General features: G+C 55.3%; 10 protein-coding genes across 14 annotated transcripts; all 10 read right to left on the reverse strand.

The window, feature by feature from the left end:
• Positions 1 to 284: 284 nt before the first annotated feature.
• ABB37_07502 (hypothetical protein) lies at positions 285 to 1,637 on the reverse strand (the record flags this gene model as incomplete). The annotated part of the gene is made up of 1 exon (XM_015806163.1): positions 285 to 1,637. The coding sequence occupies one exon, from the start codon at positions 1,635 to 1,637 to the stop codon at positions 285 to 287; it is 1,353 nt and encodes a 450-aa protein (XP_015655085.1).
• A 23-nt stretch (positions 1,638 to 1,660) lies between these two features.
• ABB37_07503 (hypothetical protein) lies at positions 1,661 to 3,753 on the reverse strand (the record flags this gene model as incomplete). Its single annotated transcript, XM_015806164.1, has 1 exon — positions 1,661 to 3,753. The coding sequence occupies exon 1, from the start codon at positions 2,492 to 2,494 to the stop codon at positions 1,661 to 1,663; it is 834 nt and encodes a 277-aa protein (XP_015655086.1). The 5' UTR covers positions 2,495 to 3,753.
• A 1,730-nt stretch (positions 3,754 to 5,483) lies between these two features.
• ABB37_07504 (hypothetical protein) lies at positions 5,484 to 7,243 on the reverse strand (the record flags this gene model as incomplete). 2 transcript variants are annotated; one of them, XM_015806166.1, is made up of 1 exon in its annotated part: positions 5,484 to 7,243. In XM_015806166.1, exon 1 carries the CDS (start codon positions 6,591 to 6,593, stop codon positions 5,484 to 5,486), a length of 1,110 nt encoding a protein of 369 aa, XP_015655088.1. In that variant the 5' UTR covers positions 6,594 to 7,243. The 2 variants fall into 2 exon arrangements, with proteins under 2 accessions (XP_015655088.1, XP_015655087.1); XM_015806165.1 differs by having other exon boundaries at positions 5,484 to 6,911.
• A 731-nt stretch (positions 7,244 to 7,974) lies between these two features.
• Positions 7,975 to 10,244, reverse strand: ABB37_07505 (hypothetical protein; the record flags this gene model as incomplete). 2 transcript variants are annotated; one of them, XM_015806168.1, is made up of 1 exon in its annotated part: positions 7,975 to 10,244. In XM_015806168.1, exon 1 carries the CDS (start codon positions 10,045 to 10,047, stop codon positions 7,975 to 7,977), a length of 2,073 nt encoding a protein of 690 aa, XP_015655090.1. In that variant the 5' UTR covers positions 10,048 to 10,244. The 2 variants fall into 2 exon arrangements, with proteins under 2 accessions (XP_015655090.1, XP_015655089.1); XM_015806167.1 differs by having other exon boundaries at positions 7,975 to 10,097.
• Positions 10,245 to 10,786: 542 nt separating this feature from the next.
• ABB37_07506 (hypothetical protein) lies at positions 10,787 to 12,006 on the reverse strand (the record flags this gene model as incomplete). The annotated part of the gene is made up of 1 exon (XM_015806169.1): positions 10,787 to 12,006. The coding sequence occupies exon 1, from the start codon at positions 11,729 to 11,731 to the stop codon at positions 10,787 to 10,789; it is 945 nt and encodes a 314-aa protein (XP_015655091.1). The 5' UTR covers positions 11,732 to 12,006.
• A 638-nt stretch (positions 12,007 to 12,644) lies between these two features.
• On the reverse strand, positions 12,645 to 15,558 carry ABB37_07507 (hypothetical protein; the record flags this gene model as incomplete). Its single annotated transcript, XM_015806170.1, has 1 exon — positions 12,645 to 15,558. Exon 1 carries the CDS (start codon positions 15,099 to 15,101, stop codon positions 12,645 to 12,647), a length of 2,457 nt encoding a protein of 818 aa, XP_015655092.1. The 5' UTR covers positions 15,102 to 15,558.
• A 619-nt stretch (positions 15,559 to 16,177) lies between these two features.
• On the reverse strand, positions 16,178 to 19,300 carry ABB37_07508 (hypothetical protein; the record flags this gene model as incomplete). 3 transcript variants are annotated; one of them, XM_015806173.1, is made up of 1 exon in its annotated part: positions 16,178 to 19,300. In XM_015806173.1, the coding sequence occupies exon 1, from the start codon at positions 19,040 to 19,042 to the stop codon at positions 16,178 to 16,180; it is 2,865 nt and encodes a 954-aa protein (XP_015655095.1). In that variant the 5' UTR covers positions 19,043 to 19,300. The 3 variants fall into 3 exon arrangements, with proteins under 3 accessions (XP_015655095.1, XP_015655094.1, XP_015655093.1); XM_015806172.1 differs by having other exon boundaries at positions 16,178 to 19,233; XM_015806171.1 differs by having other exon boundaries at positions 16,178 to 19,122.
• A 1,094-nt stretch (positions 19,301 to 20,394) lies between these two features.
• Positions 20,395 to 21,003, reverse strand: ABB37_07509 (hypothetical protein; the record flags this gene model as incomplete). The annotated part of the gene is made up of 1 exon (XM_015806174.1): positions 20,395 to 21,003. The coding sequence occupies one exon, from the start codon at positions 21,001 to 21,003 to the stop codon at positions 20,395 to 20,397; it is 609 nt and encodes a 202-aa protein (XP_015655096.1).
• A 2,276-nt stretch (positions 21,004 to 23,279) lies between these two features.
• Positions 23,280 to 24,434, reverse strand: ABB37_07510 (putative Guanylate kinase; the record flags this gene model as incomplete). The annotated part of the gene is made up of 1 exon (XM_015806175.1): positions 23,280 to 24,434. Exon 1 carries the CDS (start codon positions 23,910 to 23,912, stop codon positions 23,280 to 23,282), a length of 633 nt encoding a protein of 210 aa, XP_015655097.1. The 5' UTR covers positions 23,913 to 24,434.
• Positions 24,435 to 24,890: 456 nt separating this feature from the next.
• ABB37_07511 (hypothetical protein) lies at positions 24,891 to 26,472 on the reverse strand (the record flags this gene model as incomplete). The annotated part of the gene is made up of 1 exon (XM_015806176.1): positions 24,891 to 26,472. Exon 1 carries the CDS (start codon positions 26,322 to 26,324, stop codon positions 24,891 to 24,893), a length of 1,434 nt encoding a protein of 477 aa, XP_015655098.1. The 5' UTR covers positions 26,325 to 26,472.
• Positions 26,473 to 27,275: the final 803 nt, after the last annotated feature.

Consider the following 27,275-nt stretch of genomic DNA (forward strand, 5'->3'; position numbering starts at 1 on the left):
GTTGGCAAAGTAGAGGCAGGGGAAGCAATGTGGGCCACCATCCCTCTTTTCGTGGCGCAAATCGTCGGAGTAGCAACTCGCGTCTAGCGCTATCGGGTCCGACAGTTGTCATGTACACCGAGTCTCCATCGACCGCCTTTGCTGAGAGCTTCTGCATTTCTCTGCTATTTTTGATCTAGAGTCCCTTACAAAAAATGATTAAAAATGAGAGAGAAACGTACTGAAAAGAATATCTTACAGAAAGAATCCGGTAAACCACATAGAGTGTCTCGCCATTTACCTTGCTAATTTGCTCCGTACGGCGTGTTGCAATCCTGCACCTTCGGCATCGCGAAGTCTCCACTGGCGCTGTTGTATTGTTGAGATGCCAAGTACTCTTCCCGCATGCCCCAACGCCGGCTCCGCCTGCGCTGACGGACGACCATGACAATCAAAGCAATCAATGCAATGAGGAACAGCACGCCCAACAAACACGCAAACACGACGGCCGCAAAATAACCACCTGACATACGAGAACGAGAGGGCTCCCCATCATCCGTGACCCCGTTTGGCATATCCAGGTTAAAGCCCGGCGTTTGACCCGCGGCACCGAGAACCAAATTGCCAACAAAGCGCAGCGGCGACATCATGCCCATCATGCACACCTGCACCTTCACAAAGATGGGGTAGCTGCCAGCGCCGACATTGCCGTAGGTGCGAAGCTGAAGTGTGACGCCCTTTTTGTCGACTGCGGTGGTCGCCAGTTGGATGGCGCGGCGCTGCGCGCTGGTCACGCCGACGAAGAACTGCTGGTACGCCGCGCTGCGGTAGTTGAAGTTGGTGCCTGTGATGGTCAGCGCCGCGCCGTTCACGCAGGACGCGCTGCTGGTCGCGCAGTCGCCGCTCGCGCCCGTGACCTCCGGCAACGGCGGGTTGACGGCCAGCATGGGGAGGGAGCTGGAGCCGAGCAGCAGCGCGTTGTTGGTGCTGTCCCGCACCAGGAAGTTGTACATGCCCATGACGCCGTTGGCGGACGTGATGGTGCAGGTGAGCGTGGTGGCGGTGACCTTGACAGGCGCGCAGGTCGGCGTGCCGGGGCTGTCGATGGCGGCCTTCTTTTGATTGTTGTAGAACACGATGCTGTACGTGCTTGCGGGGTTGAAGGTGCCACTGACGGACCAGGTGTCGCCGGTGGAGGGCCAGTCGCTGGACTGCCCCGTCACGCGGTAGTTGCTGGAGCCGGACGTGTTCGCCCACCCGGCCACGCCCTTGGCCTCCAGGAACGTGCCCACGGCCAGGCTGCCCGCCTCCACCTTTGCACCGCTGCTCAGCACCAGCGTCACCGGGTACACGCCGTTTCCGACCGACGGCGCCGGCGCCAGGTTGCAGGACACCGTGCGCGCCGTGGGGCTGCCGGTGAGCGGGCACGGCAGCTGCGCCTGCTCGCCCGCGGTCGACCCGACCAGCACGGACGCCACGGACGCCAGCTCCGTGCCGGTCAGCGTGACGATGGCGTTGCGGCACAGGTCGTCGCCGTCGTAGCAGAAGCCGGACACCACCTTGGTGCCGATGGCGGCTGCGTTGCCCACCTCGAACCCGGCCACGCTGCCGCCGCCACCGATCACGAGGTTGCCCACGTAGTACAGCGGCGACATCATGCCCATCATGCAAACCTGCAGCTTCACGTACACAGGGTACGTACCTGCGGGTACGCCGTTCGCGAGGGTGACCGCAACGTCGCGCAGTCGCCGCTCGCGCCCGTGACCTCCGGCAACGGCGGGTTGACGGCCAGCATGGGGAGGGAGCTGGAGCCGAGCAGCAGCGCGTTGTTGGTGCTGTCCCGCACCAGGAAGTTGTACATGCCCATGACGCCGTTGGCGGACGTGATGGTGCAGGTGAGCGTGGTGGCGGTGACCTTGACAGGCGCGCAGGTCGGCGTGCCGGGGCTGTCGATGGCGGCCTTCTTTTGATTGTTGTAGAACACGATGCTGTACGTGCTTGCGGGGTTGAAGGTGCCACTGACGGACCAGGTGTCGCCGGTGGAGGGCCAGTCGCTGGACTGCCCCGTCACGCGGTAGTTGCTGGACTTGGTCGTGCTGGTCCACCGCGGCAGGCTCTTCTGCTCGTACGTGTTGCCGATGAGGAAGCTGCCCGCCTCCACCTGCGTCCCGTCGGACAGCGCCAGCGTGGCAGGGTACAGACCCGCTTTGGCTGACGACGCCACGGCGAGGGTGCACGTCACAGCCTTGGCGGAGGGCTTGACGGTGTCGCATTTGATGAGCGCCTCGTCAGCAGGCGTGAGGCCGATGCGCACAGACGCGACCTTGTCGAGGTCGGTGCCGGTGAACGACACCGTGGTGTTGAGGCACGACCCATCAGCATTCACGGCACAGGAGGCGGTTGTCACCGCGGCAGCGGCGTTGACGTGGGGCAGCGCGACAATGATCACCACAAAGAACAGATATAATAAAGCTGTTGTACGCAACAACAGGAGACGTGGAGCACGTCCGGCCATGTTGCATGGTAGGGTAACGGAGCTCATTGGAAGCAGCAGTTCACGTAAAGGGTGCCTCCTTTTCTTTTCCTGTGTTTAAAAGAAAAATGCTGCAGAGCAACACCGAAAAAAAAATGAAAAGATAGAAACTACTAAACAGAGAGTGAACAACAATGTGCAAACCGCGGCTCCTATGAATTGCAGCAGTTCCACAATTGGTCGAGTAAATAATTGAGCGCTCGTTCACGAAAACAGCTCTTTTTTATTGGCCCACTATGCTGAGTGTCGGCTGTGTCCTCGCGATTGCACTTGACGGTGGTTGTCGTGTGTCACAAACACAAACACACACACAATAATCACCGTAAGATAGTATGATACTGTTAGCGCAGCTTTACAACGTGGCGGAGGAAAAATCTAAAACAAAAAATTTCTTCTTTCACTAAATATCGCGTCCACAACGTCAACTCTCTTTTCCGGTGTGTTTATGGAGCGCTGCTTGTCAAGAATTCCGCAGCGAAATCCGAGAGCACCAATCAAGCGCTGTTATCTGCGTTCAAAACTAAGAATGGACAGATCTAAAGACAGATCAATCTGAAAAAAAAAGAAGTCCTTGTGTTAGCCGTGACCTGCTCCTTAAGCAGAGGATTTCGTGAACCCTTCCGAATTGTCAGTTTTGCTTCAGAGAAACGAAGAAGGCACGGGGGCTCAGGCTTGAGAAAAAACGATAGGCAGCAATTCCGGCGTCCGCTAGGTTTCGTTTTAGAGAACAGCTTGAAGTGTTGCTGCGTTTAGGGGTCTGTCTGTCACCACGAAAGAAAAGCAAGGAAAAAAACGTCTTCTGATAAAAAAAAGGTTAAAAAAAGATAATTGGGCTAAAGTTCACTACAGCGAACTAAGAAAAAAAAGAGTATATAAATATATAAATATATATTATATGTTAATTGCCTAAACACTGCGCTGGTCACGTGGCAGTTTGCCTACAAAATATGGTTCGACAAGTAGGCCGAATAAAAAGAGAGAAAATGACGGATACGAGGTAAGTCTTTCAAGGTCAACAGCAAAAAAGAATAGTTGAAGTGTGACAATTTGCAGTAACGTGAGGACTTGCCTTTCCTTTCACATCGACTTGAGACCGACAAAAGCGCGTGTACTGTGCTGCTTTGTGAACAAAAAACAAAAATAACTGGGGGAAAACAAATAACCGTTTGCTACTCGGCAAACACCTGATTTATCAAATCGAGATAGAAAAGAAGTGCGGGGGTAGCGGAGAGTCTTTCTTCTGCGCCGAGTTGGAAGTGGAAAAGGAGGGAGAAAAGCGGCAGTTTAGTTGTGCGTTTGAGAGATGATGTTTTTTTGAATGGTTTTATGCGCGCCGCCGTGCAATCAGAGACCAGAAAACAAATGGGAGGTGGTGACGGAGAGTATTAATGTTGCAATGGGGATAGGGAAAGGCACGTAATGGGAAATACGACGTGCTGAAACTTGATGGAAAAAAAGAAAACGGAGCGGATCGATGCTGTACGAAAGGGTTCACACGGACGCATATGAACCTACTGCGCCGCATTGAAATCATCCTGAATTCTTTTTCTTTCTTTTTGTCGTGACAAAAACCGCTCCAGGTGAATGCGCGACCATTAAAAAACGTACAGTCTGTTTTCATTCTTTCTTTTGCTCTGCGGACACCTCAGATAATAACAAAGTAACTATTCTGATACCTTGAAAGAAAAATTATTAGTGTTAATTAGACTACATTGGAAAAGAAAGTCTATCCTGCTGTCTTTGTCGCACAATACACAATTAAAGAACGGAGGCGCTTACGACTTTAGGCCGCCAGTTTCATCTTGATGCGCAGCGTACATGTAACTCCGATTCTCTTGCTTACCGCTCTCGTTGCCAGACGCAAACACACCACGTGGAAAAACTTAGCTTCACGTGACGCTCACTCGTTGGAGAGGCAACAACTGAAAGAACGTTTGCATCAACGCAACATAAAACAATAAAAGGTATCGTTTCTCTTTTTCCATCGGATCCGCGAACACGGGTTCATATATACCGACCATCGTTTGTTGTGTCCAACGTCCTGCGCAGCGGAGGATATTCTTTTTCTTTTCTTTTCTGAAAGCGAACCCCAAACAGGTCCATGTGACATAACGAGCCGTGCAGCAACGAATCCACCTATTGACCTTGGTAGGTTAGATGATGAGAGAGGGAAAACAAAACAAATAAAATAAAAGAAAACGAACGCACCTTCTCCTCCTCTGCGGGTTCACGTTACGTGGGCTTTGTGGAGTAGCGTTGCTCATCAACGGGAAGGCCGAGAAAGGTATGACGCAAGCGAGGTAACAAAGTCCTCCACTATCAGATCGGTCGCAGAAACACGCTAAGTCCGTTTCATTCTTCTTCTTTTTGAAGTGACACATCCAGCGGTTCTGAGCGCCATGCGACGGCCAACATGCATGTTGCAAGGCATGAAGAGGAATCCTCGCAATATGTGGATGGCCTTGAACTTATACCACTCATTATATATATATATATAAATAAACACACGAGTATCGACCCGTATGGCACTCACATTTTTTTTTCCCTTGATGTTCACGCACGATCGTTGTCGTACCTCGATGGAGCAGCGGTGTTGAAATAATTCTGGGTCGTGGAGTCGGCGTTCATCTCGGACCGCGGCGCGTCGAAGAAGGCATCGCGGACGACTCGACCTTTGCGAATCAACGTGTAGCGGCAACAAACAACAATGAGTGCAATGAGAAGTCCAAGAAAGAGAAGGGCAAATATAACCGCAAAGGCAACGGCGGCTTTGTATGCTGGTGTCTGATTCGACCACCCAGGGCATTTCCCGCCATCGGTCATGGCTCCGTTCATCTCGTCCCTGTTAAAACCCGGAACGGATCCACCGCGAAGGACCAAATTGCCAACAAAGCGCAGCGGCGACAGCATGCCCGACGTGCATACCTGCACCTTCACAAAGATGGGGTAGCTGCCAGCGAGAACGTTGCCCTTAATACGCAGCTCCGTGATTACATCCTTTTGGTTTTCTATCGTGGCGGGAACGAGCTGGATGGCACTGCGCTGCGCGTCGTTCACGCCGACGAAGAACTGCTGGTACGCCGCTTTGCGGGAGTTGAAGTTGATGCCTGAGATGGTCAGCGCCGCGCCGTTCACGCAGGACGCGCTGTTCTGTGACGCCCTTTTTGTCGACTGCGGTGGTCGCCAGTTGGATGGCGCGGCGCTGCGCGCTGGTCACGCCGACGAAGAACTGCTGGTACGCCGCGCTGCGGTAGTTGAAGTTGGTGCCTGTGATGGTCAGCGCCGCGCCGTTCACGCAGGACGCGCTGCTGGTCGCGCAGTCGCCGCTCGCGCCCGTGACCTCCGGCAACGGCGGGTTGACGGCCAGCATGGGGAGGGAGCTGGAGCCGAGCAGCAGCGCGTTGTTGGTGCTGTCCCGCACCAGGAAGTTGTACATGCCCATGACGCCGTTGGCGGACGTGATGGTGCAGGTGAGCGTGGTGGCGGTGACCTTGACAGGCGCGCAGGTCGGCGTGCCGGGGCTGTCGATGGCGGCCTTCTTTTGATTGTTGTAGAACACGATGCTGTACGTGCTTGCGGGGTTGAAGGTGCCACTGACGGACCAGGTGTCGCCGGTGGAGGGCCAGTCGCTGGACTGCCCCGTCACGCGGTAGTTGCTGGACTTGGTCGTGCTGGTCCACCGCGGCAGGCTCTTCTGCTCGTACGTGTTGCCGATGAGGAAGCTGCCCGCCTCCACCTGCGTCCCGTCGGACAGCGCCAGCGTGGCAGGGTACAGACCCGCTTTGGCTGACGACGCCACGGCGAGGGTGCACGTCACAGCCTTGGCGGAGGGCTTGACGGTGTCGCATTTGATGAGCGCCTCGTCAGCAGGCGTGAGGCCGATGCGCACAGACGCGACCTTGTCGAGGTCGGTGCCGGTGAACGACACCGTGGTGTTGAGGCACGACCCATCAGCATTCACGGCACAGGAGGCGGTTGTCACCGCGGCAGCGGCGTTGACGTGGGGCAGCGCGACAATGACGGAGACAAGGAAGAGCAGGGGCAGGAAGGCCCCGCATGTGCTGCGACTTAGGGGGGCCATCGGTTAGAACGCTTCTTTTTCTGGCTTCGCCCTAATGAACACAGGAAAAGGGACTGCGATGGGGGTCGAGTCGCAAGCGCAAGGGGTAGAGGGTAAGAGTTAACTTCGCGGTACAGCAGTCGTAATTTGCCGGCGTTTTTTTTTGTTTTGATCGGTAGCACCAAATGTTGAGAAAGAGAAGAAAAGAACAGCAGCAGCGAAAAGAAGAAGCAAGCGCACAGACAATGTTAAAGTTTGCGTTGTGAATTGTAGGACTCTGCTGGCTTCGTGTAAGAGGACTGCTGCGGGGGCCAACGAGAACGTTTGTTTTTCCTTTTCTTATGTGTATGTTTGTGATGTAGAAGAGAGGTGGTATATAAAGAACAAAGAAAGAAAAGCGATGTGGATTTCAGATTTGCAGGCAAAGTTTGGTGTCTCCGTAACAAAGCGATAAATATGGCAAGACTAATATAATGCAGTACCTCACTTGATGTTGCAGGGAAGAGAGGGAGAGAGGGAGGAGGGGGGAAGGCCAATTGAGCACTTCTGGTGTACAGTAAGCTGGGGAAAAAAGAACTTTTTTCTTTTGTCTTTCGAAGGTTGTGAAAACAAGCAAAAAAAGCAATGGAGGTGGTTGGAACGTGTTCGCGAGAAAACGACGAAGTGCAGCCTAAAGGGATCGTTTTCGTGCCACACAGTGCGTTTTTGTTGGGGGCATCACGGAAGAAGACACAGTTGGTATCGATGAGCGCCGAAGGTGACGGAGACAGTAATAATAATAACAATAAGAAGAGTAAGGAGAGGGCCGATACATTCATGAAGGAAGTGTGGAGGATGAAAACAGTACTTATGCGAGTAATGTCCATGGTAGCAAAGGTAAACCACAACTGAAAGAGAGAGAGAGAGAGCAGAAAGCCGTTTCAGTAACATCAAGTTCCACCCAGCTGCCTCGGTAGATGCAGAGGGCCCTCTCTTTGGCATAAAGAGCGGCACACACACAAATAACAATAATAAAATGTTTCGGTTTATTTTTCGCCGTATTCCGCTCTGTTCTGTCTTCGATAAACAACTGCTCAATGGTGACTCATCAAAAGACGTTGATGGCGCACACCAGCAAGAAAATGAGTGGACGGACGCGGTTCAACTCTTGCCAGGGAGAAGCCACCGTACTCGCGTCAGCCCATCGTGACAACACAGAACGCTCGGTCTCATAACCGAAGAAGGTGCGCTCTTGGACCGGCCCACGCTCGTAGCCAACAACAACAAAAACGAGGGGCGCGGTTGTGTGCTCGAGCGAAAGCAGCAGTAATGAACAGCAGGGCTTCTCGTATAGCATGCCTTCGTTGCTTGTTTGTGGGATGCGTTCCCTTTCTCTTCCTTCCTCCCTTTCTCCATCTTGTCTCTAGTCGCTGTCGGAGTGAAACCGCTCCTGCATTACGGCCGCGTTGCTCACCACCGCCGTCGGCGGCGGGGCGGCGTTGCGACTCGACATCGTACCGTCCACGTCCGGTGCGCTGCGCCCATGCGCAGAGGCACTGAGGGGGGCGGAGTGCACCACGGCGCTGCTGCTGCTGCGACTTAAGGCTCCCTCCCCCTGCGCCGCCCCCGCGGGTACGCCGGCGGGGGTGCGCGTCACATCGGTCGCCCCTGCAGGCGGTGACAGCGCTGGTGCACCGCCCAGTCCATCCACCCCACCAGCGCCGTCACCGCCTGCCCCTGCATTGCCGCCGCTGCCGCTGCTGCCTCGCTTTGCCATCTCGGCCGCTGCGTTGCGGGCCTTTAGTACCCGCTCGAGGCGGATGCGGGCTGCCTTGCGGGAGCGACGCACAATTAGGTAGGTGCCCACGCCAAGCACGCCACCGTAGAAGAGGATGCCCACCACTACGATGGCCGCGGCAGACGACCCCGGCGAGGTGTCGTGACCGGGGCCGCTGGCTACTGGAAAGACGTTCAGACGGTACGGCACGTTCATCGCCGTCACCACACTCGCCGGAGTCCGCGCAAAATCGGTGTAGACGGTGACGTTGACGCAGTCGTCCACACGTGCGGTGAGCGAGGTTGGGGCGTGATAGGTGAACCACAGAGAGCGGCACTGACACAACGCGTCGTTGTCCACGTAGGTGAAGTTCGACACCGAGGAGTGGCGGTGCGTCGTAGAGACGATGTAGTACGCCGAGTCCCCCGCCACGTTGTTCGCCAAGTCGATGAAGCAGACAGTCGTGTTGCCTGACGCGATGACGGAGGTGCGGCAGCCCCGTAGCGTGACGGACTGCGAGTTGGGCAGGACACCATTGACGAAGGGAAACGGGCTGCCAGCGACGTCGGCGGCTTTAGAGTTGAGACAGCTGCCACTGCCGCTGCCGCTGCCGGCGATCGCTGTCCCGTCGACGGAGGTCTGCACCCGCAGTCGAGCCTCGAAGATCGAATCCTTCACTTTGGGCTCCCACTGCAGCACCCCGACCCACGGCCGCGTGTCGGAGCGGCGCACCGTCAAGGCCAGCGTGTGCGTGGTGTCCATCCAGTACTTGTATGGCGTCCCTCCGCTGCTGGAACTTCCATCCATTAAGCGCTCTACTTGAATGCAGAATTGTGAGGCGTTGAAAGCGACGGGGCCCTGCGCGTCTGAGGCGGTTACGGAGCACGTGATGGGCCGTGTCTCGGTCGCGCAGCGCACCCCTGTGTACGCCGCCAGGGCCATCATTTGTGGGTAGAGCAGCGGGAGCTGAGTGCTTTGGACGCTGTTGGGGTTCTTCGCGATGTCTTGGCCGCGGATGCGCACCTTCACGGTAAATGTGGACACCACTACGGGTGTGCTGGCCGGCGCCGTAAAGAGGAAGACGAGCTCGCGGGTGCCGGAGACAAAGGAGAAGCTGCCGAGCACATTCGCCTCGCTAAAGATCACATCAGAGCTGTGCAGCACCGAGGCGGCGTTATTATTGTCGTAGAGGGGGGCTCGACACAGCGTGGAGCCGCGCAGCGACAGCCCGGTCGACGTTGCGTTACACGTCAGCGCGCCCATGAACGACGCAGGCCATGAGAGGATGGACACGGTGATGCCGCTGCCCCGGATCTCCGCCACGGCCGTCCCCGTGCCTGCCGTGGTGGTGTCTTGCAGGAACACGCGAATGAACAAATCCGTCCCGGTCGAGGCGGTGAGCGAGAAGACGACCGTTGTGATGTCGGTGCCACGCGCCATCTCGCTCGTCGTGACCACAGCCGCGTTGTTGGATGCCCGCGCCACCACCGTAAACTGCGCTGGGTTAAAGCTCATCGTTGGCTCCTGGAAGCCGTCGCGAACGTTGATGACGCAGTTGATGGAGCCGTAGGGCTCCGTCTCGGTTGGGCTGCAGTGCAGGTGGGACTCCTTCGTCGGCGCGGCAGAGGCAGACAGGCTGGCGACAAGCAAGAGGGAAAGAAGGGCAGCGAGGAAGACCTCCGCGGTCGCCCTGCGCTTCGCATGAGCGAGTATACCCATTCTCTTCCTCCTTCTCTACTAATATATATGTATAGAGAGAGGATAAGCACTTAATTCCGTTCCGACGTGTACGAAATATCAACCACAACCGCCCCTCAAAAAGCAAAAAAAAAAAGGCAAGAGAAAGAGAAGAAAAGAGGTCCGTGGATAAACAAACGAACTCAGCCAAGAGAGCAAACGGCACCGTTACTCGCCCCTGTATTACCGAGAAGGGGAAAGGGGCGAAGGAAAAACGGGTGCAAGAGGGATAAGTCGGGGGTGAATGTTAAGAAGAAAGGGCAATGTACATGAATTCTGAAAAAGAGAAAAACAGTTCATTTAACGCCAAAGCAACGGAGACCTTTTTGTTTCCGGCAAATGTACGAAGTAACATGCGAGAGGACAAGCGCGATGCGATATTGCAGTACACATTGACGTCCCCCGAGACCCAGCAAAGCGCATCATCTGCGGCTGTCAGCTGTGATCTGCACATGCGCCATAAGAGAAGACATCGAAGTGAAACTCGCGGATACCGCCAATTCTGTGTGCATTCATCTTGTCTTACTTTCACACTACTACGTAACGCAACGCAAGCAACAACAAAAAAAGGAAAATATGAAGAAAGCAACGTCGCGTCATTTCTCGAAGATCACGCAGCGGAGGAAGAAGTCGCCACGACAGTACTACGTCACAAGTTCACACACACACACACACACACAGAAAGGAAAAAAAAACGGTTGGTGAAGGCGCTGTATCTGGCCTATTTGCGTCCCTCCCGCAGCGCCTTGATACGTGCCATCAACGCCTCCTCCTCCTTGTCCTCCATCTCCGCATATTTCGCCTCCAAGTCAGCCTGATCCTTCGCGGCATTAATCACGCGGCGCACCTGCGCGTCCTCCGACTCGTTGTGACCTCCGTCTGGCACATCCCCCTCACCACTGTACCGGGCGAGGTACTGCTGCTGGGCCCCCGGACCCCCGAGAAAGTCGTAGGGCAGCCGCGCATTCTTGGTGAAGCCCACGGAGGAAATGTCTGAGCTGTCATACAAAAGCTGTGGACCCGCCGCGGTGTTCACCACCGTGCCGCCGGGGTTGCGGCGGCCGATGTTGGGCGTCGCCACCGATGGTTTTGCGCCGGTGCTGCCACTGCCGCCGCTGCTGCTGGTGGCAGGTGGGGAAGAGAAAGGAGGATTCGAAGGGGGAGGAGGGGCACCGGCAACGCTTTGTGGGCGGCCGTACATGGCTCGCTCGGCGTTGCCGATGCGGTCGCGGTGCTCCTGATCGCGCTGACGCCGCTTCATCGTCTCCATCGCGTCCACGGCGGACTCTCGTTGGGCACGCGCCAGATCGAGCTGCCCCTGCAGGGCGAGTATCGTCTCCCTCTGCGATGCACACTTCTCCCGCGCCTGCAGCAGTTGCTGCCGATCCGCCAGCAGACGCGCGCAGTCGCTGTTGCGAATCGTAAGTTGGCGCTCCAGCGCTCGCACGCGCTGCAGGAGAAACTCCTTTGATTGGTGTTCCAAATCGTCCACCTCAGGCGCGGCGACGGCTGCGGAGGGTGTCGCGTGTGGGATTTCATGGGGAGATGTGGGGTGCGTCGATGTCGCCGAGGGCGGGTCGATGTCGACGTCCTGCTGTGGCTCTTGGGACGCGGCCGCTATGTCGGCGTGCGGAGACGGAGTCGAGCCGTCGAGCTTGGGTTGCATTGTTCACCCTTACTAGTATTTTTGCCGTCGTTGTTACTTCGCGCTCCTGAGGAAGAAGGAACAGATCTTACTGGAATGAGAAAGTCCCGCACAGCGCAATTAAAGAAAAGAGAAAAAAAAAGTTTTGCGGTACTCACGAAACCGATCCCTTTTTTTAAAGGCTTTTCGTATTGTGTTCATCTAGGTATGTATGTTTGTGTCGGTAGACGCCACTGCTCTGTGGCACGTCTACGTGTTAGAGCGTACAATGAAGGTAACTTGGAAGTCCCTATAGCTGCACGTGTGAAGATATGGGCGGAAGGGGAGAGAGAAAATGACAGCAGTAAGCCAGTACGGAAATGCAAAGGAGCAAGGAAGGAAACAGAAATGACAAGCAAAGAAAGGCGTCACTGACGCAGCGAATTGGCGTTGCCAACGTGAATGGTGGAAGGGCCGCCGTCGAAGAACACATCTCCGGTCTTTTCGCTCTCGTGGCGCCTCTCACTAGACGAATGCCGAGTTCACGCGTGTAAGGCTACTGCTGCGTTCTTGAACGCGAGAAAGCCCCCTCCCCCACACACACAGAAGAAGAATAAATAACAATAATAATGGATAGTGCGGATTGTATCTCAAACATCCATCGTGTGTACATTCGAGCTGGTGAGCACCGGGGTTGCTAATTCCTTCGATGGAGGATGTGCGCAGCGTGATGGGGGAGCCGAGAAGACGGCCATCATAACGATCTCACGTGGTGAGAAACTTCTCCGTGCCGTCTGTACGGAGGGAAGAAAACAGAGGGAAAACAAGAATGAAACACAAGAGTTGCCAAGGTGGCACAGCAGTTCCCAAAGGGCATCGATACTTCAGATAGGACGCCGCTGATACGCTCTTCTCACCTTTTCATCACTTTTTTTTTGGTTTTGCCTCCTTCGCGTCACTCTGGGGGGGATGAGCTGTGCGACGCCTCGTCTGCAGATTCGGTGCTACGTGCGTGGCGAGCAGCGTACGACGAGGGCACACTACACAAATGTGCAGGTGGCATGCTGCGGTGGATATTCGTTGTGCTCGGGGGCGATTCTCGCTCTCCTACAGCGCTGCTGTTCTTTTCTTCTTCCTCGTCCTCGTCTTCGGTGTCTGCCCAGTCTTCTTCCGCGCTGTCCTCTTTTCGCATTCTACGCGCCGCTACTGCTGCTGTGCGTGCTCCTCCTTGTGACACTTCTAAATCCGCATCCGCTTCCGCGTCCAGCAGCGACGACGACGGCGGCACATTTCTGGCCTGGTGCAGCCCCGCCAACACCTCTGGTCGAACGGTCTGAAAGTGTAGCTTGAGGAGACGCAGCTGCTCCTTCTGCGAGTCGATCGTTTTGCTCTGCTGACTCAGCAGCAGCTGCTCCACGTCCATCTGCCGCTGCTGCGTCGCAAATTGCCGGCGGTGGCTCTGCACGAGTTCCTCCTGGTTGCGGATTTGGCGCGTCTGCATCTCAATCTGGGCTCGCTGCGCCTCGATGATTTGCTGCATCGTTTTTATCTTCTCGTCGTAGGTGTGCATGCGGTCCTTGTTGCTGTTCAGCAGGGCCATCTGCACGTCGTTCTGCTCCTTGTGCCGGCGAAGGAGGCTGTTGTAGAGCTCCGTCTGCGTGCGCAGACCGAGCAGGCGACTGTACAGACTCTGCAGCTCCTCTGCCTCGGGGAAGAGCTCACGAAAGGTAGACAGTTCGCGGGACTTGCTGTAGCGGTTCTGGAAGGAGCGAAGGTCCCAATCCCGCTGCACAATGCGCTTCAGCTCGAGCCCGACAAAGCGCGGCGGTGCGTCCATCTCGCCCTCCGTGTCACCCGACCGCGGAGTGCCCTCTCCACGCTCGGAGCCGCTGGAGCTGTCCCCTTCGCCACTTGCACGCCCACCGGCCACCGCGTCACCACTGCGCAGGCGTTGCTGTCGCTGCATGACTTCTTGAAATCCGCGTCGGGCGGTCGCGGTGGCGGCGGCCTGGGCATCGTTCTCGTTCTTCGTCTTCTTCGCGTGCGGCAGCCGTGCACCGTCGACCTCTGCGTGGCCCGCGGTGACGAGGCCGTGGCGGTCCTCGACAGCGTTGGCGTCTACGGTGCCACCGATCGCCCCGCGGACCTCTCGCCTTTCCGGACTTACAAGGACGGAGGTGGACACCGACGCCGCCACGCCTCTCCCGTCTGCCTCCGTTCCGTCCTCGCCGTCGCGGTCGTGCGCTGTGGCCGGACGCTTGACGCCCTGCGTCGGCGGAGGTGGCGCATCGATGCCGGCGGTGGCGGCCACTGCTGGCACGGATGTTGTTGCTATTGCGGCTGTTGCCGCCGCCGCTGCCGGACTCGTCTTCGTTGACTCCGCCGCGCGAAACACAAAGCCGAGGGCCTGGTGGCAGTCGGGGCACTGCACGCGGCCCACGCAGCGGTAGTCGTGAAACCACTGTGCCCGCGACGAGAGGGTGGTGCGGTTTACCTCCATGTACGCCTCCCGCAGCGACATGTTCCCTGGCGAGCTCCATTGCGTCTTGGCAGCCGACGCGGTGGCGGCCTTCAGCACGTCCGCCGGCACGTGCGCGAAGCTGGGATCGTGAATCACCGTGGGCGCCGTGCTCCCCGGCGAGTGCGCATCGCCCTCGCGCGTTTTCGTCTGGGAGGAGTTGGTGGCGTTGGGGCTGCTGTCGAGCGTCGTGGCGGCGGCGCTGCGATCCTGCGTACACTCCTGCACTCCCGTCTCTAACACGCTGTCCCGCACGCAGACCAGGTCGATGCGGCTTTCTGTGCTGCCACCGTAACGGCGAACAATGGGGCCGTCCGAAGCAGTCTCCGCCGTTGTGGTGGCGGTCGCGCTATCATTGATCGAGGCGGACGCGGGGATCATCCCGCCACCCGCACCGGCCGTGGCCGTTTGCGCTGAGCTTTCCGTGGTGGCGGTGCCGGTGCCGGACAGCAGGGCCACCCCATGCTCATGCAGACGTGCGTTCATGCTGCGCCGCTGCTGCACCCAAAACTTCCTCGACTGCACGATCGACTCCAGCGCCACCACCTGCGCCGCAGGAGGTAGCGGCACCTTCATGAGCGCCTCCGAAACGACGACAGACGTGTGCACCACTTCCGCTGCACTGTAGCACGGCACCGCCTTTTCCTCCAGGTCCAACAAACCATCGAGGTCGTACTGGAAGGCGTAGTCGCTGGCACCTTGACGCACCTTGCGCAGGAGCAAGTCGTTGCTGTCGCAAATTGGGTACTCGCAACGCGAGCACGCAAAACAAGTAATGTGCGAAGTCTTAATGGCCGCTGCATTCCCTTCCGACTTGCGCGTCGGCGCGGCTGCCGTGGCGTTCCTCGCCGCTGGTGCTGCCGCCACTGGCGCTGACGTCTGCTGACCAGACATCTTAGCCTCCGTTTGCGGGACCAGGAAGTCACACCGATTTAGGCACAAAACACACAAAGAGAAAAAGATCAAGACACAACTGCCAAACGCAATGCAAAGAAATAAATGAGAGGGAAAGAGAGGGGCGGGGCTCCACTAATAGAAATAAGATTAAGAATAGTTTTCACCTATAGCTGTGTGTGCGCTTCACTTTAACGCCGTTTGGAAGAGAGTGAACGCGTTTGCTTGTGCGTTGAGTGAAAGAACACAACGACGCCAGCCACGACGTTAACACAGCAGTTTGAAGAGAAACAACAGCAGCAGAAGAAAAAAGAAAGAACAATACTTACGGCAAAACTAAAATTTGCGTCCGTGACATGTACATAAACGCCAAAAAGAAAAAGAGAAGAGCAGGAAAGCTGTGTGTTTCTTGGCAAGTGAACGACAGCGACCGCCGAAGGTGAACCACTGTGTATTCTTGGACGTTGATGCGACCGGAGGCAGACAGGGAGGATGGAAAAGAAGGGCGCGTGAGTTGACGGCGGAGATGAAAAGCGGCACCAACAACAAGTTGTCACGACAACGCATCCGATTATTGATGGAAGACCACCACGTCAGTCTTTTAATTGAAAGGTGCTGCGTAACGACGAGCCATGAGAAGCAAGTGCCGCAACCTTGCAGATCTGTTTCGCTGTCCAGTTGGGCGGGGGAGAAAAGCTTTGGTTCCCGAAACGTACCACGCTGTGAAACATGGAAGGATCCATGAGGTGTGAGCTTATGAATTGAGGTGATTAACCTCGGGGGCGTCTTTTCATTTCAGTACCATTAACGTTCTTCTTCCGTTTTTTTAATTATTGTTTTGTATATTCTTGTTCCTTTCTGTCAATAACTCGAAATTCGTATTTCGCATGAAGCGCACGTGTAGCGTGCTTGTGAGTCCAGCATGGCCACCGTGGCAGCATCACGGATACCGCGGAGTAGGTCGAACTCGCATCGAATCCCTCTTGATTTTATCAACAAGAAAGGAAATTCAATACAAGGACGAGGACAACGACGAAGAGAAAAGTATCGCTATTATCTCGCTCTTTTTATTTCTTTTAAGTTGACAAGTCGGCCTCGTCGGGATCGGCGCACGTCGTGGCGCGGCCGCGCTTCTCATCGTAGCGCATCTTGCACTCCCAAAACTTGATGCGGTGCGACACCCGCCGTGGCACTACGCGCCACTTCGAGCAGCGATCACACTGCACCCAGTGGACCACTTCCCACGCGTCATCCTCCTTCTCCTCATCCTCGTCTTCCTGCCCTTCAGCGACCCGCTTGGACCCTTTCTTTTTCACTTCCCCCTTCTCAGCAGATTCGCTCTTCCTGGCATGCGGTGCGCCACCTTGACGAGGTCGTTTGCGTGACCGTGCCTCGTCCCCGTCGCTGTCTTCGCGTGCCGCCGCTGCACTCCTTTCCTTCGCCTCCTCACTCTTCGCCGCGCATGCGGAGAGACGGCGGGTCGGCGGCCGGCCTCTCCTCGGCTTTTCCGGGACCGCCGGCGCATCCACCGGCGCCTCCTTTCCCGCTCGGGGGGTTCGACCTGTTTTCTGGTCGGTGGATGTCGACTTGGTCGCACCAGCAGACGCCTTCCGCGTAGTGGAGGCGGCGGCGGAGGTAGCGGCGGGCGGTGCGGCGGGCACCCCTCGCGTGCGCGGCCGCGTCGCCGAACCACCGGCCCTCGCTGCGTCTGTGCGGTCTCCTTGTGCCTTCTCTTCTTCTTGTTCCTCTTGCTTCATTTCCTCCTTTACCCTCTCGGCTTCGACCGACGCTGCGTCTTCTCCTGCTGGTCGGGCCGAAGCGGCATTCGCGTTGCTACTGCCGTTGTCCTTGCTGTGGCTCACTTGATGGCCGTCGAGGAGAGAGCTGCGCAGCACCGCCTCGCGCTTTGCCTGAATCTGCGCCGGCGTCAGCTGTATCTGACGCGCCAGCGAGGTCAACCCCCGCTTCTTGATTGTGCGGGCCAGTTCACGCAGGATGGGAAGGGAGCGTTGGAGAAAGCCCGCGACTGCGGAGACGCCGTCGTCCTCGTCTTGGGGGGTTTTGTTCTCGTGGTCTTTCTGCAGCTCTTTGGCAGACGTACTGGCCCCACGCTCCTTGGAGCTCGGCATTCGTCGTGTGGGCGAGGTCGGACTTTTGGTGCCGCGAAGAATGGCTTCCGCCACGCTGGTGTGAATCGTGCGCAGAAGCGGCTCGCCCAGCAACACCCGCGTCACGTCTGCGCGGCTGAGTCGGTCGCTGCTGCTTGTCATCGCCGCCTCCGCCCTTTCGCCGTAGCCGTCGTGTCGTGCCCTGAGCGAGGATAGCTGTGACTTGAGTGGATAGGGGAGAAAGGGCGACGACAGGGCCGCCGCGATCAGCTCCGTCTCGCACAGCTTCATGCTGCACTGCATCAACCCGTCCACCTCTGACACGTTGCAGGCGTTGTCTTCCGCGGCGACCACGGCAGAGGAGGTAAGCGACACCGTATAGCTGCCGTCACGCGCAGCTCGGCATGACGAGGACGTTGTCACGGCCATTGCACACACAAACGGGGCTCCGCCGGGAAATGGCTGTGCCACCCGACGCAGCTTCCCACACGCGTCGCACACCGCCCAGCAATACGCCGACAGCAGGGCGCCGTTGTTCGCCGCCGTCGCGGCCGACGTGGACGATGGCGTGGTGTACGGGTGGCGGGGGCGGGCTGGGCCGTCCTCCTCTTCCTCCTTACCGTCGCCGCCGTCGCGCAGGAGATGCAGTGCCGCCGCCTTGACCCACGCCTTTTGCATGTGGGAGAGTTGCATTGCGCACTCGCTGGTGGCCGCTGTGCTGTTGGACGTGGTGGTCGTGTTGGTTGGTGTCTCTGCCTCGCTGCTCGCGGACAGCGGTGGCGTGGGCAGTGAGAGGGCGGGAAGACTGCCGCCTTCGCTGTCGGGGTCACCAAAGCGTGCGAGTCGGCCGCCGTAGCTGCGACCGGGGCGACGGCGGCGGTGGACGTGCAATTCTTCTGCGAGGACCTCGTTCAGCGCCGCTTTACAGTGCTGTCGCGGCTCCTTCGAGGAAAGCGCCGGCGAGGCGGGGAAGGAGGACAAGGAAGGGCTGAGGGCGGAGGACGAGGAGGAGAGCGCCTCTTCGGATATCGCAGGCATCGGCAGCGCCTTGTAGATGCTGCCCATCCACTCCTTTCGCAGATCCGCGAGGGCGTCGGCGTCCCACGCGCACTGCCAGCCCGCGCACACAAACGTGTCAGGGTTGGGAATGTACAGGAGCGGGTAGCGAAGCGGTCGGGTGCACGAGTGCGCGGGGGCAGTAGGCTCGTTGTTGGCTTTGGCGGTGCTGGTGCTGCTGCCCAGCCGGCTACGCCTGAACTGCTTCAGAATCTGCTCAAACGTACCGGGCGAAGAGGCGGAATCGGACCGCCTGCCGTCGCTCCCTCTGCTGAAGGAGCTCTCCGGCGCTGCGCCTGCCTCGTTGGAAGCGGCGTGCTGCTGCTGGCTTTCCCTCTCCCGCAGACGCGGCGAGTTCCAGTGGGGGGCGGTCGCTTCCATGGATAGTTGCTCGCGCAGGTGTAGCCTATCGTACGCGACGTGCCGCAGAGGCCCGCTTGGTGTGGTGCGCTTGTCGATCGAGTCCAGCCCTTGCGCGCTGCGTGCCACGTCTCCTTCCAGGACTTCGTCGGGGATCCCATGCAGGACCGGCACCGCCACCCATTGATGGCAGCGCGTACATTCGAGGAAGACGCTCTCCGTCACGGTGGGGTATTTGCATCGAAGGTTGAACAGCGCGTCGGGGAGCCGGATGTAGCGCGGTTCCGTTTGGCTCGCCGAAGACGCACCACCGCTGCTGGTCTGAGTGTCTCCTGTGGTCTCGTCGAGGGCGGTGGCTGCGCGGTGAGGCACCTCTACGCCGACATGAGCGTCTACGGCATCCGCATGATTCAGCATTAAAAAGTAGATACGTAAAACAAAGAAGATGCTGCACTGTTCTTGTCGCTTTTTAATTTCTTGTTGCCGTTATTACTCGCTGCGGTGGAGTTTAGTGGATAGAGAAAGCGCGTGATTGATGGACTCGAGATTTGTCATCGACGGCATGGAAAACATGCAAAGGTGGATGTACTCGCCAAGTCAACGATACCTGACCCACATCCACACAAAGAGCCGCAGCAACAAAAATGGGGGAGATGGAAAGGGGGAAGAAGTAGCTGAGAAAGTGTTGAGAGTTTTTTCTCCTGTGTTTCAAAGCAAGTAATAGCGCTCCATTGCAAGGCGACGCAGCTCGGAGGAGAAGAGGTAGGAGGGCTCTGCGAGCTGCGCTGTTCGTGGCACGTGCAAATAGATGTATTTTCCGATCTTCCCTTCCCTTGTGGAAAAAAAAATTGAATGCGTGAACTGAGGAAACGCGACTCAGGGCACACACGCACACACATGCACAAGAAGCGACAGCGTCCAACAAACGCACACGTACTCGCAGCACGCTGCCCTTTCCAAGGTTCCTTCACTCCTAAGACGCAAGTCCATCCGAGATGTCCTTGGCCGTTCCTACAGATATTTAGGAGACACGTCGGATCAGTTCTTTGAACAAAGCTATGGAATGAAATATATATATAAAGCAAAGAATTTGTATAAGTAAAAGGGGCAAGAACTGGCAACTTGAAACACACACACACGAAAAGGTGTTTTTCTTTTTAAAATCAGGTAAAACACCAGTTGATTTTTCACTCCTCGTCCTTTTTGTGTATATCGTTGAGTACCTTCGAAGATCCCAAAAAATGAACCGAACGGACAACAACAACGTGGGCGTGTGCGATGGTGGGGGGCTACAAAAGCAGGTTGAGCAATCAAGAAAGGGGCAAGGCGGTTAATATGAGTGAAACGAAAACCATAGCTGTCAAAACGAACGAAGTGGGCGGCGCGCTGGTATTACCCTTCTTTCTTCCTTACATCTTTCTCCCTTCTCTATGGTGCACAGGCGGGAAACCGTGAAATGCGAAGAGGCGGCCTTGCTGAACACATACACGAAGAAAGCAAAAACAAAACAAAAAGAAGAAAGAATGTGAGGAAACAAAAACCGGAAGCACGCACATGCTCACACGTAAACAAACTTCCTCACAGGGTAAGACAGAACACACACACACACACACACACACACACACATACATACATACATATACATATACATATGTACACGAACACGTAGGCGTTTTCGTTGCCGCGCACGGAGACGCGAATCCGCGCCAATCCGTCTGTCGATGATGATGCACCTTTTCGACGGCGCAGTTGCTCTTCCTTTGCACTTTTCATTTTCCCTTCGGCCACTCGCTGTAAACATATATGGATAGATATTGAATCACACAGCCGAACTGGATATGCGCAGCGTGAACAACAAAAAAAATTGCACGGGTCGCTTTTGCGTAGGGGAGCGCCACTTTCTTTCTTCCTCTTTGCAAATTGGGAGCTGTGCGTGAGGGAAGGAAAAAGAGAACGGGAACTCCGCTGACGAAGAAGTGAGATGGAAGGAAAAGAAATAAAAGCAGAACGAGAGAGTGGCTGGCCGCACCTTTGCGTGTGTGTTTGATTGCGTGATGAGCCATCAACAAGAAGAAAAAGTTGAAGAGCACACACACACACGCACGCAAACAAACAACTGGTAAATGTTTTCTTTTGAGAACAAAAAAGGAATACGAGACAAAAAAAAAACACAAAGAAATGGAAAAAAATCGTTTTGAAGACGTTTTCGATGTCGTTTTTTCGTTTTTCGCTTTTTTGGCATGTTCTTTCCTTTCCTCTCTTTCACTGTCGAGCGCAGTTTCTTCACGTGCGCAAATAACGTACTTCTTTTCCTCCAAGAGGCTATTGAAAAGCACCAAGAGAAACAAAAGCTCGTGGAAGTGAAGCTTTCTTCTCATAGAACAACAAAAAAAAGAGGAAATAACGCCACAGACAAACAAAGACGACTGTTCAACGCTCCTTCTCTTCCACAGCAGCAAACACCACGTATAGACATACATTTATGTTTAATTGCACCTGTCACACATATATTTTCTCTTCACCAGGAGAGAGGGAGAAAAACAACAGAGAGAAGGTCACTTACACTTACTTCTATGGCGGTTATTACATGACATGGGGTCGACTCGATTCGCAACTTTCTCTCTCTTTCATGGAATGAGACGTGACGACGCATTCGCAGTGCACACAAGAGAAAAAAAACCTAAAGCGAGCGCAGGACCAACCCGACAACGTCAAACACGTACACTAACCAAACGCCTGTTAAACAACTACCACAAGCACAACAAACTCGCACAAAGAAGACAAATCATTGCAAGCGAGGAAGCCACCACGCGAGGTTCCCTTCTTCTTGGATAAGAAAGAAGAAGAAGAGCAAAAGATGTCGATGAACAGAAACTACAGACAGTAAAGAGGAAAAAGAGGAGAAGGCGACAAGGCTGAGGGGTGCAAGGTGAGACGCATCGCAAGGCGGCGTGAAAGCACCAAAGGAAACTACCAAAACGGTTGAGAGAACAAAAACGGAACGAGAGTGCTTTTTTTTCAGAGACAGCGCGTCGCGCACGACAGTGGGAGATGAAGAAAAGAACACCGTGCTTTCCACACCGACGACCTTTGAAGAGCGTGTTGAAGAAGACGCTAAAGAGAGTAAAGGGAGAAATGCTGTTCCCCTTCGTCATCTTCCATCAATATCGTTCCGTTTCGTTGACGATGCAAGAAGGAGAACGACAGAAAGACAATGCGATGAACTCTTCGACGGACTCCCGTTTTTATTATTATCATTTCTGGTCTGCCGCGGCGCGACGAGCAATTCGTTGCCTTTTTGTTCTCACAACCGTTCGTGCTTTGCCGTTTTGATGTGCATTCTACACCTTCCACCGAAGGAAGCGCGTTATCCCCCCGAGCTTGACGAGAAATATATATAAAAGAAACAGAAAAGGACGGAAACTAAAAGTTAATAATGAAGACACAGGAAGAAACAAACACACACACACACAACGAGCTTTTGTTGTTGCTGGGTCGCCTTCCCTCCATCACCCGCACACCAAACCACGTGTGAGGAGATGAAAAAAAAGTGGAAAAATATCAAAAAGAAAGAAAAGTCACTTTAACGCCGAGAAGGAAAGAAAGAGAGGGAAGAGAGAAGTTAATCAGTAGAACCAAAAAAAGAGAGATGGATGTTAAAAGGAAAGAGAAAACCATCAATAAATAATCGAAACGTAAAAACAAAAACCAAAGAGGATTCATGTCTCCGTGAGAAGGAAAGAAAGCAAAGAAAAGGAAGAGGAAGAGAGATAGGGCACTGGGTTTCTGGCCCCCCCCCCCCTCCCCGGGAACGAGGAGGCAGGAAAAAGAAAAAAATGACAATGGCAAGAAACAACAATGATAAAAAAAAAGAAAATCAATCAGGCGTTGTCGGCAGCCGCGACGGAAACACAAGGACGGCGAAGAGCAAAATCATTACGGCAAAGAAAAACATCGACAACAACAACAACGACAACATCAGGTACTCGCGCAATGCCATTTCATTTGTCTTCGTACAATCATCGTTTTTACATTTTTTTTTTTAAAGAGAACATTTCGTATCAGCGTTTCTTCTTTATCCCTTTCGCACATTAAAGAACTTCAAATGCATGTTACATTATTTTCTTTTTTTGTTTGAGGGGGGGGGGGGGAAGAAGAAGAAAGGCCGTAAACCGCTGCCGTCGACCGTCACGGTCGCCCATTGCAGAGCATTCTGTCAAACAGACCTGTCCAGCTTATATGGTAGACAAGCGAGTACACACGAAGAGAGAAAAAAAGGGAAGAGGGGAGCAGCCACAAAACCAGTGCTTGTGGCTCAACGGCAGTTATGATGAACTGCACGACGTCAAAGTGCGAGGGCTGTAGACTAAGAGAGCGTGAGTGAGTTAGGAAAGAATTGTGTTTAAAAAGGTATATTTTTCTCCCCTCCTTAACGAACCACGGCCCTGCTCTAACGCGCCGTCGCCGCCTCCTCCCTTCTTTCATACGGTTTTTTCTTTTGCCGTTTCTATCTCGCGTTCTCCTTCTTGCTTCCGATGCGTAAAAACTCCACAGTCTGCCAGGACGCTTTGCTGCTCGAACAGCAACCGGACACCGCACAGGTTTTTCTTTTAAAATTATTGCCTCACCGCGTTTTTGTCCTCCGCTCGCGTTTCTACTTCTTGACGCCGCTGGAGAGAGTGTTCATGTTGTGCAGTTCCAGCTGCTCGTTGACGGCGTCCACCAGGCGGCCGTACGCCTCGTCGAGGACGTCGTTCACGATAGTGGCAGCGAAGAAGTCGGGGTGCTCCTCGAGGAACTTGAACTCCGCCTCCGCTGTCTCTAGGCGGCGCTGCAGCATCTTCTCGTCATCGGCGCCGCGGCCGAGGATGCGCTTACGCAGTTCCGCCTTCGGTGCCGTAATAAACAAGTATACGCAGTTGAGGGCATCGTCGTTGCGGTTGTACAGCTTCTGCGCCCCCTTCACATCAATCTCAATCACGCAGATCTTGCCCTGCTTCTGCACGTCCTGGACGGCGGCGACGCTCGTGCCGTAGAAGTTGCCGTGGACGTCGCAGAGCTCGAGGAACTCGTTGTTGTCGCGCATCTTGATGATCTCACTGCGGTCCGTGAAGTGGTACTCCCGCCCATTCACCTCACCCATGCGTGGCTGCCTCGTCGTGTGCGAGACGGAGTACGCGAAGCTATTCGGGTAGTCGCGGAAGAGACGGCCCAGCAGGGTGCCCTTGCCCACGCCAGAGGGACCGCACACCACGATGGCGTTCAGCGGCTTGTTCAGAGACTGCATTCGCTGAGCAAGGGTCTTCGGTGTATAGAAGCAAAAAGAAATTTTCCTGCGTTGGAAGGGCAGATGCCACAACGCAAAAATATCGGCCTTCCCGCGGAAAAAGGCAGCGGCAGAGAGCGTGCGCAGGGGCGAGAGACTTGTGAGAACGAAGCCAAGCAACGCAATGGAGTAAACACGGGAAAAGAGCAGAATCTCCTTTTCTTTTCCTACGTTGGACCAATTAGAGCAGTTTGCCACACTAGCAAACACGTTTCAGCTGTTTAAGAAAAGGAAAGGAAAGGAAAAAGGGCGTCACGGCACTGATACAGCAAAGTGAAACGAAAGATGAGAGATGAAACAAAAGCCGCTGCTTTGGATCACTGTAACGTACTCTGCAGAAGGCAGACGAGAGCAAAAACAAAACGAAAAGGTCAAAAAAAAAGACTGTTCGAAATACGTTTACGTAAAACACTGGACAGGACAACTTTTTTTTTCTTTTCTCTCTTTTTAAATAGCTGAAAGAAGACTGAATAGCGAGCAGACTTTTTACACGTTGTGTGTGTTTTTGGAGGAGGAAAGGAGGGAGGGGGGATGGTAGTCAAGGCGCATTTATCGTGTTTATGTCCGTGTGCGTCACGGTGCAGGCAAGACCAATAGCGAAATGATATATATATATATATATATATATGTTGGAAGACCGTATCCGTACGACTCAAGCTTTCGGAGAATTACACGCCAAGAGTCGCACCATCGATGGTGCAACGATAACATTGCTGAAGGACAACGAGATGCAGTGATGAATGGAGACACTGACATTTCTTTTTCCCCCCACTACCCCACGCCAAACGCATCAGTGACTGTACCCAACACCTATTATTGTTATTGTTAATGAATTTGCTCTTCTTGGAATCCTCGCAGAAAACAAAGTTATCAAGAAAAACCCCTCAGCCTCTACGTGGACCAGCGCATTCCACCTGAGAGCTGCCTCGCCCCTGCCCGTTACTCCTTACGGTAGAGCTTCAAACATCGACTGTGCACCTCTCTTAGCTGCTCCGGGATCACCGAGGTCGTCAGTTCCGCAATGTGATGCATCGATCGCCGGCACGTCTCCTCCAGCGCCGCCCGCTCCCGCTTCAGCCCACCGAGCACCGCCTGCAGGACCGCTACCGCGGTGGAGGCGCGCTGCGCGGCGTACTCCGCGACCACCGCCTCGTACGGCAGTGACCACGCGTACAGGAACGGCGTGTCCAGCGAGCGGTCTTCCTCTTCTCCGCTTGTAGTACTATTCGCTGTGTCGTGGGGCACGGTTGGGTTTCGGGGGTAAAGCTGTTCATACGCGTCGTGCAACTCTCGCAGCACCGGCCGCGATGACAGAGTAAGAACGCAGCGGGCGTGTTGGAGAAAGCCAACTGAGGGGTGATACAGGCGCAGCGTGTCAACCTTTTCAGTCACCACGACGGTGGTGCTGGCGGCCGTGGCGCTGCCGCTGTTGTGGTGGCGATGCTGACGGTGGTGATGGTGCGGACTTGACGAGGGGTTCGGTTGTGATTCCGTTGCTGTCCCTGCCGTCGTCGAGTTGAGGTCATTATTGGCTAATGTCGGATAATGGCGGTGGCGCACGACAACGTTCGTAGAGACAGGTGGCAGCTTCGGTTTGCCAAAGGTACTCGCCAGCAGCTGCGGCACCCAAACCTCTCGCTCCTCCTCTTCCACTTCCACCTCCCGCTCCCCTTCTCGCTTGGACGCTGCAGTCGCCGCTGCATCCATCGCGGAGTGCAGGGGACGCAGCAGCGGCAGCGTGCGCCGCTCCAGCAGGACCTGGTGCACCAGCATCACGGGTGGGATGCGGAGGTGCGGCAAGAAGTGCAGCTGCACCTCCACCATGTGATCCGCCCAGGTGTCGTCCTCAATGAGGTACGGCGGTTGACGCACAACGCGGCGTGGGTGCGCAAAGCTGCCGGGCAGCAGGAAGACCACGCAGTCCAGCGATGCGTAAAGAAGAGAAGGACTCGACGGCTCCACGACGTCTGCAGGGGCCGTCGCACGTCGATCGTGTTTAGGTGCCCCGCCCGCTGCGACTTCGCTTTGCTGATGCAGCAACCACCGATAAAAGATGTCCTGCTCCAGCGCACTGCCGTCGCGGAGGTAGCAGAAGCGGTGGTGGGTGCACCGGCGGACGGAGGGGATGTTGCCCGAGGTCACACCGCGGCGCGTGGAGGAGGTGGACGGCCCCGCTCTCTTGTCGTGCTCCGTCGAGTGCGCCGTCGGACTCCACGCGGCGGACTTGCCTTGACCGTCTGTCCCGGCAGGCGCCAGGCCATCCTTCGCGGAGGAAGCCGAGGCTTCTGGGAGGGGAATGGCGACGCTGCCAATCGCGTAGGGGATGTCGAAGGAGGCGCTGTACACAACGCCTTGAGACTCAACAGAGTCCATGCTAGGGCAGGGGAAAAAAACACACACACACACAAAGCAACACTTTTGGTACACCAATGAACTGTGCAACGGCAGTGGAGGGATTTCTACCAAGCGGGCGACCCTGCACAGTTTGTGTAGCGACGGAACGCCGCAGTCGTGTCTCCTCTGATCCGGAGAAGACGCAACAGCAGAGGCAAGAAAAGAGGGGGAAAAAAAGAGAGCACTATTCAGTAGCTTGTGTTGTACGCAAACCCGCACGGCAGCAGCACATCGCCGCCGTTGCCGGTGGGGAAACCAGAAAACACAGCAACAACTCCCATCACCTTTCGCTCACTTCGATCATTTCCAAGCGTCAAACAACGGCAGTTGCAAGGAAAGGCATCTGCTTCGGCGCTTTCACCCCTCCGACACAGTGGTGAGAGCAGAACCTGTCATTCGGCGTCCACTCGGTCAACAGAGGGGGGGGGGGGGTAGGGTGAGCGAAACCGCACACTTGAGAAACAACGATCACCCCAACCTCTCCTTTTTCCTTAATGCTCTACTATTTCCGCTAAACACGTTATAATTCCTAGAAGAACAGCTACCGGCCAAACACACACGGACCGTACCGTGACAGAAACCGCAATCACATGTATGTCCGATACCTTCGATTCAAGCGCTATAATAAAGAGCGACAAAATCTCTTGATAGTCGCCCCAACAACATCAATAATGGAAAAAACAGAATCGATCAAGCACAAGTCTTTGTTTAAATTATTTCCCGCTTGGCGATTGAGCATTCCTCTCCATTTTTCCTTGCTAACTTCTACTCCACGAGCAACCAACGCACACACGCACGTACAAACACAAACACATACATCTTTACGGCAACGAAAGGGGAGAAGAAGAGAACAAGGAAAAGGCGAAATCCATAAAAATCACGAACAAATGAGGTAGAAAGGAAAAAAAATGAGGAGCGCGCTCTTTCAAA

This window comes from Leptomonas pyrrhocoris (assembly GCF_001293395.1).
Source record: "Leptomonas pyrrhocoris isolate H10 chromosome Unknown, whole genome shotgun sequence".
Taxonomy (NCBI): domain Eukaryota; phylum Euglenozoa; class Kinetoplastea; order Trypanosomatida; family Trypanosomatidae; genus Leptomonas; species Leptomonas pyrrhocoris.